The sequence below is a fragment of the Aedes aegypti genome, chromosome 3 (assembly GCF_002204515.2).
Source record: "Aedes aegypti strain LVP_AGWG chromosome 3, AaegL5.0 Primary Assembly, whole genome shotgun sequence".
Classification (NCBI taxonomy): domain Eukaryota; kingdom Metazoa; phylum Arthropoda; class Insecta; order Diptera; family Culicidae; genus Aedes; species Aedes aegypti.
Genome location: NC_035109.1, coordinates 224459077 through 224473734, shown reverse-complemented (window position 1 = coordinate 224473734; position 14658 = coordinate 224459077). Strand labels below are relative to the sequence as shown.

The 14658-nt window shown below is 38.0% G+C and overlaps 1 protein-coding gene across 1 annotated transcript in view; it reads right to left on the bottom strand.

The window, feature by feature from the left end:
- LOC5570581 (phosphatidylserine synthase 1) overlaps window positions 1-13818 on the bottom strand; it is a 31693-nt gene extending 17875 nt beyond the window's left edge. Inside the window, exons 1-5 of the mRNA XM_001653193.2 lie at window positions 13074-13818; window positions 2608-2866; window positions 2098-2550; window positions 1701-2036; window positions 1556-1640 (exon numbers count right to left, since the gene is read on the bottom strand). Coding sequence (XP_001653243.2) covers window positions 1556-1640; window positions 1701-2036; window positions 2098-2550; window positions 2608-2866; window positions 13074-13282 — 1342 coding nt within the window. The 5' untranslated portion in view covers window positions 13283-13818. The remainder of the gene's footprint in view (window positions 1-1555; window positions 1641-1700; window positions 2037-2097; window positions 2551-2607; window positions 2867-13073) is intronic.
- Window positions 13819-14658: the final 840 nt, after the last annotated feature.

Genomic DNA, 14658 nt, shown 5'->3' with positions numbered 1-14658 from the left:
TTCTGTAGGCCTTCCTGAAAAAATATAGAACAGAATCCCTGAAGAAACTTGTGTACAAATAGTGATAAATTCACGAATGAATTCATGAGAGCTCATGGAGAAACAACTTGAAAAAAGGCACAGGAACTCCTACATGGATTCTTATGATGGTTTCTGGAAAATTTCTTAACGAATTTCTTAATACACTCTGGAATAAACCTTGAGAATTTTATTAAAAGAGTTTTTGTAGGAAGATCTGCTTGAGTAACTATTGAAAAAATCGTTTGAAAACTGGAATCGGTGGAAAAATTGCTACGTAAATTCCAAATGATGTATTTCAGATCAGAATTCACTGCAAAGATAAGGAAAATTGTGACTTTAGAGGCCGTTCTGGCTGAACAAGACACTTTGCTTCATAAACGTGTCTTGCTTCAAAATAGTGACAGTCTCCAAAATGAAATCAGCTACCGTAAAATGGGGCGAATAGAAACACTCTTCGACATGTTTGAGTTTGTACAACTCAAACCGTGTGAATAAAAACCAATTTTATTTGTCTCAAATATGGGTCGCGTCTTCCTTTGCTGAAACCCCAATTGCTGTTAAAAAATAAAAATTATATCGTATAAACATTTATGAAAATGTTACATGTTTCTATTCACTTCGCAATGGGACGAATAGAAACACTGTTTTGTAAATATTAATATTTTTTACATTTTAATGGAAAAATAGACACTTTTTCAAATGCAGTTGATGAAATATCAAAAAGTATTTATTTAGTGAAGAAGAAAATTAAAATTAAAAGCGACTTAAATGGTCGAGATTTCAATATTTTCTTCTTAGTATTTTCAGGAGAAATGTAGTAACATTTTTAATTTGAAAATAGTATATCGATGCTCTGTTGCTATTGAACTAATGGAAAAAAATATATTTCAGTTGGTTTTTCAAGTTTATCATTATCGCATTTCCAACTGTAGGTCGCTTTGTTTCTATTCGCCCCACTTTTTCTATTCACCCCGTTTTACGGTACCAGCGCTGTGGTGATCTACAAAGGAACTGAAGGAGAAAATCACATAAGAGTCTCTGAATGTTTCTCTGGAGCCCTTAGAATTTTGCACCAGGATTTAATGCTAGGAGAAATACGAAATTAGTAATTTTAGATACCGTTTGAGAGACCTTCCATTAAAAATAAAGACTGTTTTAGAAAATTGCTTAAAATGGTGACCAATTCTTTAAAAAGGGAACTGCTGCCAGCCCTGCAATCGCATAAAATTTGAAAATCAATTAGATCGAAAATTTTAAACTAACATATAAAAAATGTTGGAGACGAACCAGCCACAGGCTGAAAGTCTCGATAATAAAGATAATAATAATAATAATAATATAAAAAATGTAGCTACTTAAACAGAGACATATGAATCAAAAACTAATGAGGTGATAAGCGATGGATCAGGCAACAGTAGGCATCAATTAAGTGTAAAGGGTGATAACGCCCGAGTTCCGGGATGATGTAGAACATTTTGAGTAAGATTATACATTATACATTGCTTTCGCTGATAAGCAATATGTTGTTACGTACCTTTGGAATCGCCCGACACAATGGCAGAATCTTTGAACTCTCGGCTCAACTGTTTGGCTGGCGATGATTCTTGCGATTCGTCACCCTACGGAAAAGGATTTTCTTTTAGTTATCACTGTGAATGCAACAGTGGAAATATACTTACGTCTACGTATTTATGCCATATCATACAACCGAATATGAATAGCATAGAAACAGCAGCTTGGACAAATAACCAAAAGACTATATTTTTAACCTGTGTACGCTCGAACAGCTCTTGTCCATTTTTGATACACAAAATAGCTTCCGAAACTAGAATGGCTATGTACACCCAACACTGCGTTCCCAATCGTTTGCACCTGGTGTCTGTTACGTAGATGTAGTACTGTCGCACGGATGGCGCAGTGAAGAGTCCTACGAATATCAATCTGCCAATAACCACTGGATGTGATGGGGGCATCTCAAAGATGTGCTTCAGGAAGAATGTATTCAGCTCAGTCAACTGAAAATATTGTCCAATAATGAATATCTAAGAACCTTCTACATAAACGACAAAGACTTACCTGCCAGAGTAACACAAGCTGACACACCGCGAAGAACCTCATGTAGGTACATTTCGGGTCCAACCAGCGCACCGGAGCCCAACTTTCTGGAGTGAATTGAAGCACCACACGCTTCAACTTACCCTTCGTCGAGGTAATATCCCTAATGCTAGCCCACCTGTATTCTCTCATTTCCAACAATTTACAGATCTTCAGGCCACACCAAATTCCAAGTCCGTTGCAAACGAGCACGTCCAAAATAAGCGCATCCCACCAACACTCGGCAAAGTTTGGCAGCAGATGGGCAAAAGAGATTTCCGTAATTTCCCACATCACCGAAATAGCCCACAAAATGCCCATGTGTCTGATGAGCACAGCCTTGAAAGCCCACCCCAGAAAATGGCCCCAGGCGAACACGTCCACGTGCGACCATATGCGTTCGAAAGAAAGATCCGAACAATTAGCGCCATATTCCTGGAAATAAAACCCAATCAGTAAACTTTAACTAAACATTTCTTGAGAAGCCCTTACCTTGTCCATGTCGATTTTAAAATTCCGTAACGTGGGGTCAAACCAGTAAAATATGCCCATGATGGACTTGTAGTTCTGGAACATCAGGAAAACCAAAAACAGCAAATAGAGCACGGAGAGGCCGAACAGCATTCGCCATACCACCGGATGGGGTCGCGTGAAGGGTCCATTGGGGAACGCGAGCACGGAAACGATCATGAAGAAGAACGTGACGCACACCATGCCAGCCCAGATGTTCTCCTGAGGGTCCGATTGATCGCTGCAAATACGAGAAGAAAAGCGTTTCTTGAATATTATGAAGAAAATGTTTGAAATGTTATGATCTTTTTTAATAATTTCAAAGAGAGATCTCTTTCAATTTAAAGGAATTATGTCAAAGTACACCAAAGGATTTGTTAAGAAATAAATATCCAAAAAGGTCATTTGTGCAGATTTCGTTCAAAAAATTTCGCTATAAACGAAAAAAGGAAATTTAATATCAAACTCTGTGATAAATAATTTGAAAGTTCTAGGGAATACTATAACCATTACTTGCAGCTAAAGGAGAGCTATTATAATACTGCCGTAAATTGCAAGTCAGTTCCATTCGTAAACGTAGGCATTGAGAGAGCAGTTCACAAACTCGATTTCTATATAAATGTGAAAAAAAATTCAGAAGATTGGAAAATATTCAATGCAAGCTTCACAATTTGCATTTCACTCCTATGCCTTTCATTTTATTTTCTTTTTCATTTTGCAGCGTTTGGTGAGGCAATAAGAGCGCAAGTCAATCCAAAGCTGATGATAGGAGGGGTAATGGATGAATAGTATATGCTGACCACGCAAACGCCATGGGAGAAGGAAAATAGGATTGGCTTGGGTGTTAGGTAAATGGGATAAACTTGACACAATACTGCTAATAATGCTGCAAAATGTAATGAATCCGTAGGTCAAACAATTTTATTGATTATTTTGGAGCCTACGAGCAAAGTGATTCAATATTGAAATAGTATTTTTAACATATAAAAATACATATGTAAGTAAAAATTAATATTTGGAATAAAAGTATCTGAAAGCTACTGATCAAATCTAATAAATTTGAAAAATAAACTTGAAACATCAACATGAGAAATGGTAAATTAAAAACATCAACTTATGTAGCGAAACAAGTAGTAAAGCAGTCAAATGCGAACAATAAATGTAACTCAGAGCCCAACCACACCCACTCTTGCGTTACGTTTGTGACATGACGGTACTAATGAGTATTTCCTAAGGAATGGTTTAACAGCATAGCTGAGCCTTTCGGTAAATTTAATAAGACCGATGTATAGAAATAATTTGTTTCGAAATTGTACGCGTGGTCTAGTAATGACCCCCATTAGATAAGAATCAACTTACTGTTACCATACATACCAAACGCTCGTCATGACCCTATGCCTAACATTTGTATATGTATGGACTTAGCTGATGTGGCCAATTTAATAAATAGGTAGTTCTTTCATGGGGCCCAGATAGCCGTAGCGGTAAACACGCAGCTAATTAGCAAGACCAAGCTGAGGGTCGTGGGTTTGAGTCCCACCGGTCGAAGATTTTTTCGGGTTGGAAATATATGTTGAAAACTGATCCTACCATCTCAATTTTGACGAATATGCAGATGGGACTGACTTGCGATTCACGGCAGTATAGTACCGATTGAGTGTCCAAAAATAGATGCTTAAGAGACTAGAGATCAGAATACGAAGAGACCAACCAGGAATTGAAAAGAAGATACTACAAGATACAAGGAAGACCAAACAATAGAACAAATTTATTAGAATTTCATAATAATTCATTACAGTTAGAGAATATGAGCACACTTTGCTCAGAGAACACTTCTAGGGTTTTCTCACAATTTTAACCAAGAAGTTTTCAAATGATACCCAGAATTACCGATTCCTCCTGGACTTGCTATTATTATTATTTATCTTTATTTGAGTGGCTTTTCGCCCTTGGCGAGTTCGCCACTTTTAAACGGCAAAAATGCTGGCCAGACGGGTTAGCCTAGACGGATTACATTGAAGATTTTCACAGATATCACGTTACTAATTACTTTACAGTTAACAGATTCAAACAAACAGGTGAAATGAAAGGAACAATACTACAAATTAAAATTGGAATTGAATAAAAAAAGAAATCACTACAACGTATTTTTTACACGTTTCCTCTTTCTCTCTTGTTTCCACCGATTTTGGAGCAAACTCCGTACTCCTGGACTTGCTTCAAAAATTTCTTCATAAATTTATTCAGAAATACTTCTAAAATTTGTTTAAGGAATTGATCTAGCCATTCCACCTTTTTTAGATATTTTTTAGAAAATTCCTGAAAAAGTCCAGAAGGTATACTAAAAGCAATCCTAAATTAAGCACTGATGAAATTTCTTGAAAATTATTTGACAAACTCTTGCATGGTAAAACTCCTACAAGAATCTCTCAAAAAATTCTGGACCCTAAAGAAAATGAGTTACCTATAACAACTTCACTTAACTTCGTCTCGATGATGAAAAAAGAAAATAATGAAAATTCCTCGAGGAGATTCTTCGAAGAAATGTGCATAGGAATTATTGGAGATATTGCTACAACTATTGCTGCAGCTTGATGGAAACCATAAATATACATTTTCATGAATAGGTATATATGAACTCTTGAAATTATCCGAAAAATCTTTGGACGAGTCTGTTGCTAATGTTAGGAATTCGTGAGGAAACTTCATAAGAAAACCCCGAACGAAACGTCCTTGAGGAATTGTTCTCGGAGGATTTCCGAAAATAATGCTTGAAAGAATTTCCGGCGAAATTGCTCAGAAAATACAGGGGGGAATTTAAAAAGGATCCTCGTGCTTAAAACCTACCTGCAGGAATTCTAGTATGATTTCTGTGAGGTTTTTCTGGAAGAATTCCTTAAAGAATCAAAGAGGGAAATCGGTGGAAGAAATACTGGTAGAGTCTTTGAAGGAAATTCTAGGCGAATTCCTAAGGGAATTTGCAAACAGGTATCAGTGTTGGAATGCTGAACAGTGCTGTTAAGTATCATGACCTGCTTGCTTGTTCGGGATGTAGAAGCCCTTCTTAAGAAAGTATTATTTTTGTGGTGAATTCACCTAGCAGTGAGATTTTCACTTTTTGTTTTACAAAAGTGAAGATACACCAATGGTCTCCTCGGAAAAGTTGTTGATAATGTCACTTCATGAAAATTTGCTGAACACACTTTAGCTCGATCTATTGAATTTTAAGAGATATGGGTCGTGTTTCTTTGAACGACTTCTTAAAACTATTTTTTTGGTTATACCTTTTTGTGGGTATTTTTGAGATTTTTTGAGGTTGTTTGATTCGATAAAATATGCATTTCCTTAGAAAACATCTAAAATGTATCTCTTATATTTTCGGAGTTGTATGATATTTTATGCTGAAAAATCGACTATTTCACATTCCTCTAACATTTATAGGGGCAAAATGGGACAACTAGCTTGTATATGAAAGAGTGCCTATAGCTATCAAATCCGTGGTATCTTACACTGGGCACTATTTTCCTTGACTGTAAAATATGTTCAGTAAAATTAAAATTATGCTGCATTTTATACCGCGTATTTTTAAATACCGTAATGCGGGGTATAATTGATCAGCGGGGTAACATTGATCGGAATGACCCATCTCGTAAAAAGTTTGTATCGCCATTTATTGATGGAACATTTTCAAATCATGAATGGTGCTTCTCTTTCTTATATTCATAAGCTAATGATAGTGAAGATTGTTCCGTAAATTGCGTTTACCTTATGCGTAAATATAACAACTTTTCGAAACAATTATTTCAATGGGTAAGGATGACACTACCGAACATTCATGTCTCACATAAGTTCTGCAAACGATATGAGCAAGGAAAATGCGATTCTTACTAAAAATGGCATCGCCGAAAACGATTCCGTTGTCAAAATATTCATAAGTATGCTCAATTAGGCAACATTAACGAATTACTGTTAAGAATATAGAATTCCCTTAGGAAATTGCCTACCTTTAGGCGTATTGCGTGGTTCGAGGTGTTTTTAATTTTGAAATAACTTTAAAAGTAAATGACTTGTAAGCGTTTCGCCTTCATATTCGGCTTCGGAGGCCATGATTTAAGTAAGTAACGACATTTTCGATATTAGCGATCATTGTTCACATAAGTGATCAATGTTACCCCATATCAGCTAAATCAAAAATCACTTAAAACATTTTTTTAAACATGCTTAAATCTTTCAAAAAACAAAATACAGTATATAGTCACGTGCTATGGGTGTATAAAATATAATTTGCAACATTTGCATTTTCAAACGAAATATTTAAAAAATATTAAAAAAAAAATGATCAATGTTACCCCGGATTACGGTACGTTATTTTTCATGGATGAGTGATAATTTTCAGGTCTTCTAGGCAATCTGTAAAAACGCGATCACCTTAATATTCACGGCTTTTTACTTCAGCATCATAAACATACATAGTCCTCACTCCGGAAGCACTGATGATGACAAGGACCGCTGCCCTAGCCACGACGTCAAGAGGAATTCAGACCGAAGATTGGAAAGTTCAGCGCCCACCGGCTGACAAACGAGAACGCCCTTCAAGAATATGACCAATCGTTGCACCTATTCCAGCACAGCTTCCCGTATCGGTACACCCGAAGATCACCTCAGCAGACTCGTTTTGATCGATGGACGGCACTTCTCCGATATAACCGATATAACGTCAAAAACTACCGTGGCGCTAACATTGACTCCGACCACTACCTGGTGATGATGAAACTGACGAGTTCAAGAAACGATTGGTTCGACGAGGAGTGCCAGTAGGTTTTGGAAGAGAAGAATGCCACGCGGGCTGCAATGCTGCAGCATGGCAAAACGTCTAACTATACAGACTGAAGCGGAAACAGCAAACTCGCCTATTCCGGGATAAAAAGCGTCGCCTAGAAGAATGCCACGAGATGGAGTTGCTGTAGCGTTCTCAAGAAACGCGGAAGTTTTATCAGAAGCTATAGCTTCGTGCCGCGAGCTTAAATGTGCAGGGATAAGGATGGGAGCATCTTGATGGACGGACGCGAGGGGATCGAAAGCTGGAAGCAGCATTACGATGAACACCTGAATGGCGCAGAGATGGCTACGTCAGCACAGCGGACAGTGGAAACCGACCAGTTTCCACGATCGGGGAAGTTAAGGGTGCCATTCAACAACTCCAAAACAACAAGGCCGCTGGCAAGGAATGTATCGGAGCCGAACTCATCAAGATGGGCCCGGAGAAGTTGACCGCTTGTCTGCATCGGCTGATAGTCAGAATCTTGGAGACGGAACAGCTATCGAAGGAGTGGAAGCAAGGCGCTTTATTCCCTATCTACAACAAGGACGACAAAGTGGAGTGTGAAAATTATCGTGCAATCACCTATAACAAACGAGTTTGTGGGAAGTTATCAAGCAGCTTTCATCGACGGCCGCTCGACAACGGACCAGATTTTTTCTGTGCGACAAATCCTCCAGAAATGTCGTGAATATAAGGTCCCTACGCACCATCTGTTCATCGATTTCGAGGCGACATACGACAGTATTGACCGTGTAGAGCTATGGTAGATCATGGACGAGAACAGTTTTCCCAGGAAGCTCACAAGATTGATTAGAGCAACGATGGACGGTGTGCAAAATTGCGTGAAGATCTCGGGCGAACACACCAGTTCGTTCGAGTCGGCGAATACTCTAGTTCGTTCGAGGGACTACGACAAGGTGATGGACATTCTTGCCTGTTGTTCAATATTTCGCTTGAAGGTGTCATGCGAGGAGCCGGACTTAACAGTCGAGGCATGATTTTCACTACACACTACTTCGCGGACGACATGGATATTATTGTAAGAAAATTTGAAACGGTGGTAGATTTGTTCACCCGTCTGAAACGCGAAGGTTCGGATTGCTGGTGAATGCGTCGAAAACAAAGTACATGCTGGTAGGCGGAACTGAGCGCGAAAGGGCCCGCCTAGGAAGCAGTGTCACGATAGACGGGGATACCTTCGAGGTGGTGGACGAGTTCGTCTACATCGGATCCTTGCTGACAACAACGTTAGTCGGGAAATACGAAGGCGCATCATCAGCGGAAGTCGTGCCTACTATGGGCTCCAGAAGAAACTGCGGTCAAGAAAGATTCACCCCCGAACCAAATGCACGATGTACAAAACACTTAAGACCGGTAGTCCTCTATGGGCATGAGACGTGGACTATGCTCGAAGAGGACATGCAAGCTCTTGGGGTTTTCGAACGCCGAGTGCTAAGGACGATCTTTGGCGTCGTGCAGGAGAACGGCGTGTGGTGGCGAAGGATGAACCACGAGCTCGCCCAACTCTACGGCGAACCTAGCATCCAGAAGGTGGCCAAAGCTGGAAGGATACGCTGGGCAGGGCATGTGGCAAGAATGCCGAACAACAGCCCGGTGAAGATGGTGTTCGCTTCGAATCCGGTCGGAACAAGAAAACGTGGGGCGCAGCGAGCGAGGTGGATTGACCAGGTACACCAGGTCCTGGAGTACGTGGGTTGAAATCGAGGGAGAGGTGACCAAGAACCGAGTGAAATGGCGATATATAGTTGGCGAGGATTCCATCCAGTTCATTGATGTAGAACTAAATAAATAAATATGCAATACAGATCGAGTTATCAGCAGACAATATTACTTAGGTATACTGGCTTCTTTAAATATTGCAATATTACCCAGGCCAACAAGCCACCAAATCAGAAATTCGGATTAGGTTTATTTCATTTTTCTCTTTTGACTGCAGTCAATTCGTTATGAGAAGCTTTACTTTGTCAGAAACATCAATTAAACAAACCATTCTAGCTTATCAAATTTTGTCAAATTTTACGCGAGGGGTTTAAAGCTAAATTTTAATGTTCAAAAAATTAACAACTCATGCAGTTTTGTAAAACCCAGAGCATTTTTTTTTTGTAAACACGTCTTTGTAAAAATACAGTACTTAGTAGATTTCATTGCTTTTTTCGTATTCTCACACAATTTTAAAGAAATGTGCAGTTCTGAATAAAGTTTACTTATGCGATTATTGATTTTTCATGGCCCACACATACAAATAGTGTGCATAAACAGTCAGTGATGCATTTGAACGCGTTCAGTTCGCGTTCCAGTTCATTTTGTTGAACGCAGCGATCAAGTAGGCTTGAACATTGAGCAGTTCAAAAATATGAACCCGTGCGAGCCGAAAAATGAACGCAAGCAGTTTTGACTGATTTACGACAAAATCCAGGTCAAAGTTATGTTTTTGATGTGCATAATATCAAGGGCTGTATGATTTCTACATTCATGATACATTACGACGATTAATACATTCATTTCTCAAGTGGGAGCTCCAATCATTATTGTGAATTGAACGGGCCGTTCTTGAGCAACGGCAAGCTCTTGCTCGTAAGTTCATTGACTACTACGTTCAAGTGCAAATTTGGCTCGGGCTCGGTTCACTTTTGGCTCGCGTTCAGTTCAAAATGCACCAATGTAAACAGTATTAGTTAGCTCTAATTAATTGTAAAATTTCAAACATAATATTAATGATATTATTGAGAATAAAGTGTAGATTGGACTGTGTTCGCATTTGAGGGGGCCAAATGCAAAAAGATGTAGTTGACATTTTGGTCGGTTTTGTGTTGAATATACTGAACACATCTACAGTTTCCAAAATTTCCAACGGTATCTTTAGGTGATTTTTCAATCCAATAGAAAAAATAATATAATTCATAGAAGATTGCCTTGATTTTTTCTTTCCCATAGAATTTGTATGGAATGAAAAATTGCTGCAAAATCTTTAAAGTTTGTTAAAATAGGTTTGTGTCACTTACACCCCTTTGCTTCTAGTCCCCTCTTTTTTCATAAAAGCGGTATTAAATGGCGCATTGACATTCCAAAATATGTTATAAAATATAGTGAAATATGCACATTATTATGTATAATATTTTTACACTTCTGCAATTCACTAGAATAACGCAATATATTCAATGAAATTCCTAACAAGTTAAGACACACGAGTTTTTGCTATGTTTGTTTCTATTACTGCGGTGTGTTTTTACATACGCAATCAATGTATGTAATTTCATAATAATAAAAACTGAGCTGAGAAGGTGGACTAAATTTATAATTAAAACTTTGTGTAAGTCAAGCAGCAGCCTATCATTACTAAAACTTGCAAATTTTAATGGAATTCAAAAATGTTGCCAAAAACGGATCCATTTTGTTACAAAAATCGAAGGGTGCCAAAAATGGAGCATGCCAAAGACGGAATCCCACTGTAGTATTTTGAACACAAACAAATAAATATGTAAGACAAAACCATTATTTTTCAAGAAAAATATGAAAACAACTGATTGAATCTTATAAATTTGAAATGTAAACTGTAGAATAGCACAATAAATTTAAAACGTTTGAAATATAAACTGCAGAATAGCATCATGAAACAGGTACAGTATTTTACAAAACATTTGCAACTTTTTCGATTTTTTTTACAAAACGACCAACTTTGGTAGGCTAGATCTCAGTTATTGATGGATCGATTTGAATGAAGTTTTCACAGAACATCAGACATAAATTGAATTTTAACTTGAGTTTTTGAATATTTTTTCCAATCACTAGTTTAAAAGTAATAACAATTTAACTGAAGTGAAATTTTCGACGAAAAATTCAAAACTATTTGTCTTAAAATCTGATAGCCCTGCACAAAAACTATTTTCAGCAAACTTGTTCATCTCGTCATAATCCACAACTTTGCCGAAGATTCCATGAAGCTATTTCTTCAATATGTTTAGTTATGTCAATTATAAAAATCGTCTAAAATTTCACTTTAGTAAAAACCAAGATATTTAGCATTCCAGCTACCTTGGTAAAAACGTTACTGTTTTTGAAATAGTGATTGAAATATTGAAGATCTGTGACTATTTCATTCAAATCGGTCCATAAATGACTCAGATATAACCCTCTAAAGATGATCATATTTTATGTAAAATCGAAAAAAAATGCAAATATTTTGACCAATACTGTATGTTAAATGAAAAAATCGAAACAAGTAGTTAAAAAATTACCCTTTTATTTTTATTTTAAAACTTAGTTCATTAAATCTTTGTTGAACGTCATTGTTGTACTTAGTCATATCATGTGTATGATATTCTCAAACTAAATTGTCTGTTGGATTCAATCTTCATTGTGATTTGTCGTTACAGAAATTAGATCCAACCTTGTCGTATAAATTCCTACAATGTTATATAAACTACCTGTGTAAGTAATTGTTGAACTTGAAATATTGTTTGTAGCCTAAGATATTTGCAGTATAATAGGGTCCTAAAGCCCTGTCTCAATTTTAGTACCAAACGCTTAAGTTAAGGCCGGAAACACATGTTTACACAATTTTTAAATGATTTTTGTTTGTTTAAGCCCAAAAAACAATTTTTGAGATTTTGTCATACCCCTTGGTTTAAACTCAAATATTGGGTATATTTTGTTTTCCGTGTCCCTTCCGAAATGTCAGATAGGAACAATCCCAGTGGTGAAACTAAAACCCCTGTGGCATTTTTGTCGACAAAGTGAACGTCAAACATGGTCAAAAGTGTCAAGGTTCATATTTGGAATAATTTTTAAAATTAAGGTTAAAATATGTTATAGCCGTTATTTGAGCTGGAAAAATTGCTAAAGTGGTTCAAAGAACATGCTCTTTAGTATTATTAAATAAAAACAAGAATTCATTTAAAATTTTAGGACCCAATTGAGGTGAGGCCAAACATCATCTTCAGCTCACATTTAACAGCACTGCTACTGATACAATAATCTTGCAATTTACAAAGCAATTAGTTTAACTGAATTAAGAAGAGTAATTAGCTTTTGAGATTTAAAATTTAATTCAACTAAAACAAAATAATGCTCGATTGCATGTAAAACCCATGCACCATCAATCTATTAATTATTGTGTCTCAAGAACTAGACTAAATATGAAAGTTTCAAGAAACAAATGTGGGAAAACTTTCAAAGATATTTTTATTTACGATAGATACTAATCTTGAAAGCAATTAATAATCAAAAACACGTTCGAATGAGGCACCCTTGAAATTGTAAAATTGTAGAAGGTAGCATTGTTCAAGTAACCAGTCTATCAGCTACATAGATATCTACAATACCAAATTTAAAGCGCGTGGACGCAAACATCTCGTAGAGCGTAACCGAAAATTACAACCTGTCTATACCTATAAGATAGTAACAAATCGAGAATACTAGGAGACGATCATGCAATCCGAACCGCATGCACTTGCAGTCGTATTCTCATGCGATCGATTATCTAACAGCATTGTGTTCCTAATATAAGAGCGAACCACATTTTTTTTCTTCACTCTGATCTACCTTCCCGCTAATTGAATCAAGCTCAATTGAGTGAGTCTAGCCGAAAATTTCTACGACCACTTACCGCACGAAGGCAAAGTACATGACCCCGATGATGGAAACGGCCAGCAGGGTAATCGTGTGGGGCTTGTAGAAAAAGTCCAGCGAAATATCGTCCACCGGCCGCTCGTTGATGTACTTGAACTCATTGATGGTGGGCGCATTGCTGCTGCGGTGGCCGGTTTGCGCCGGAGAATTCTCCAGCGTCGACGGCGGAGATGTCCGCTTCTTCATCCTGCGTTTTAGAACGATCACAGCCCCGTCGTCGTAAGGAGGAGGGAAGGATGCGGGAGATTCAAGCGCTTCCAGGTGTTGTTCAGTTACCGCCAGGGTGTTAACACTGAGTATGATTTCGTAACACGCACCGCACTTATTGCTTTCTATACAGGATCAATATAACTACCGCCCCTCGATGGGCTGTAAAGACTACTGGTTCATGTGATAAGAGAAGGGGGAACTCGAGAAAGCATCCAGATTTCAGTCAGCCACTTATCACTCTAATCGTTTGACAACCCGTTTCAACATCACGCCACTTTGTAGGCAGGAGGACGAATTATTCCTTTGCCATGAATTGGCCCTAACTCAACCGAATGGGAAATTGATGTTTCACTGCGAGACTGGAGCGCACATTGAATATTTTTTTCTCGTTTCATTCACTACACAGGCAGAAAACTTTTAATTAGGTATAGAACAACCACACCAACTTTTGTATGTAGCGAGCGGCGTGACCCTCCGAATCAACCAATCCTGATGAAGACTGTCGTGTCGTGCGCGAGAGCGGGCCGCGAGGTTTTTGTTGTCATATTTTTGACAGCTCGGAGGAGCCTTACAAAAGTTGTATCTCAGCAACTGTACACGGAACCAAAAACCTAACTGAGATTTTTTCGTTGATTTCCGAAAAAAAATATTATTATTTATTAAGAGATAAATAACAATAACAGCGGGGATTCGCTGGTTGGAACACGACTGCCTTCCATCTTGCGAATCCAACCAAGGGAGGTAATCGCGGCTCTTTCTCGCTTCCCAAACGTGTTGCTGGTTCTAAAATGTAAACAACCGTACAAAATAACGATCAATGGTGAAGGTGTAATCGATTTTCTCGAAGAGATCTGTTTGATGAACTCAGCTTAATTTGCTTATAAAATCGACAATAACGCACTGCAGTAACACGAAGTATATAACTGCTTGCAAAGAATATCTCTCAAGCGCATTGTTTAGTTAAAATCTTGCGAATAATATTTTTCACTTTTTCGCGTTAAGCCTTAAAACTGGTTCTGGACTTGGTCGGCTTTTCAATTTTACTCCCATTTGACAGCCTCCCTCCACCCTTGAATCCAACCCGTTAGTTGGAACGACTGACAGCTGGTAAAAATGCTCCACACTAACGCATCTGGAACGCAAATCGTCACGAAACGCACTTATATATGCCAGTGCAGACAAAAACAAGAACGAACACAAACTTCGCTCAACTACTTCGCGCGACCAAGACGTCGCTGGTCGTTGGCGACCTTTTGATGTTAAGCTCTTGCAATGGGCGTAGGGTGATGTGCTAGTATCCATCGTATTAAGCATTGATCAGTGAGAACTGCAATTTTTCAACTATTGCAGTG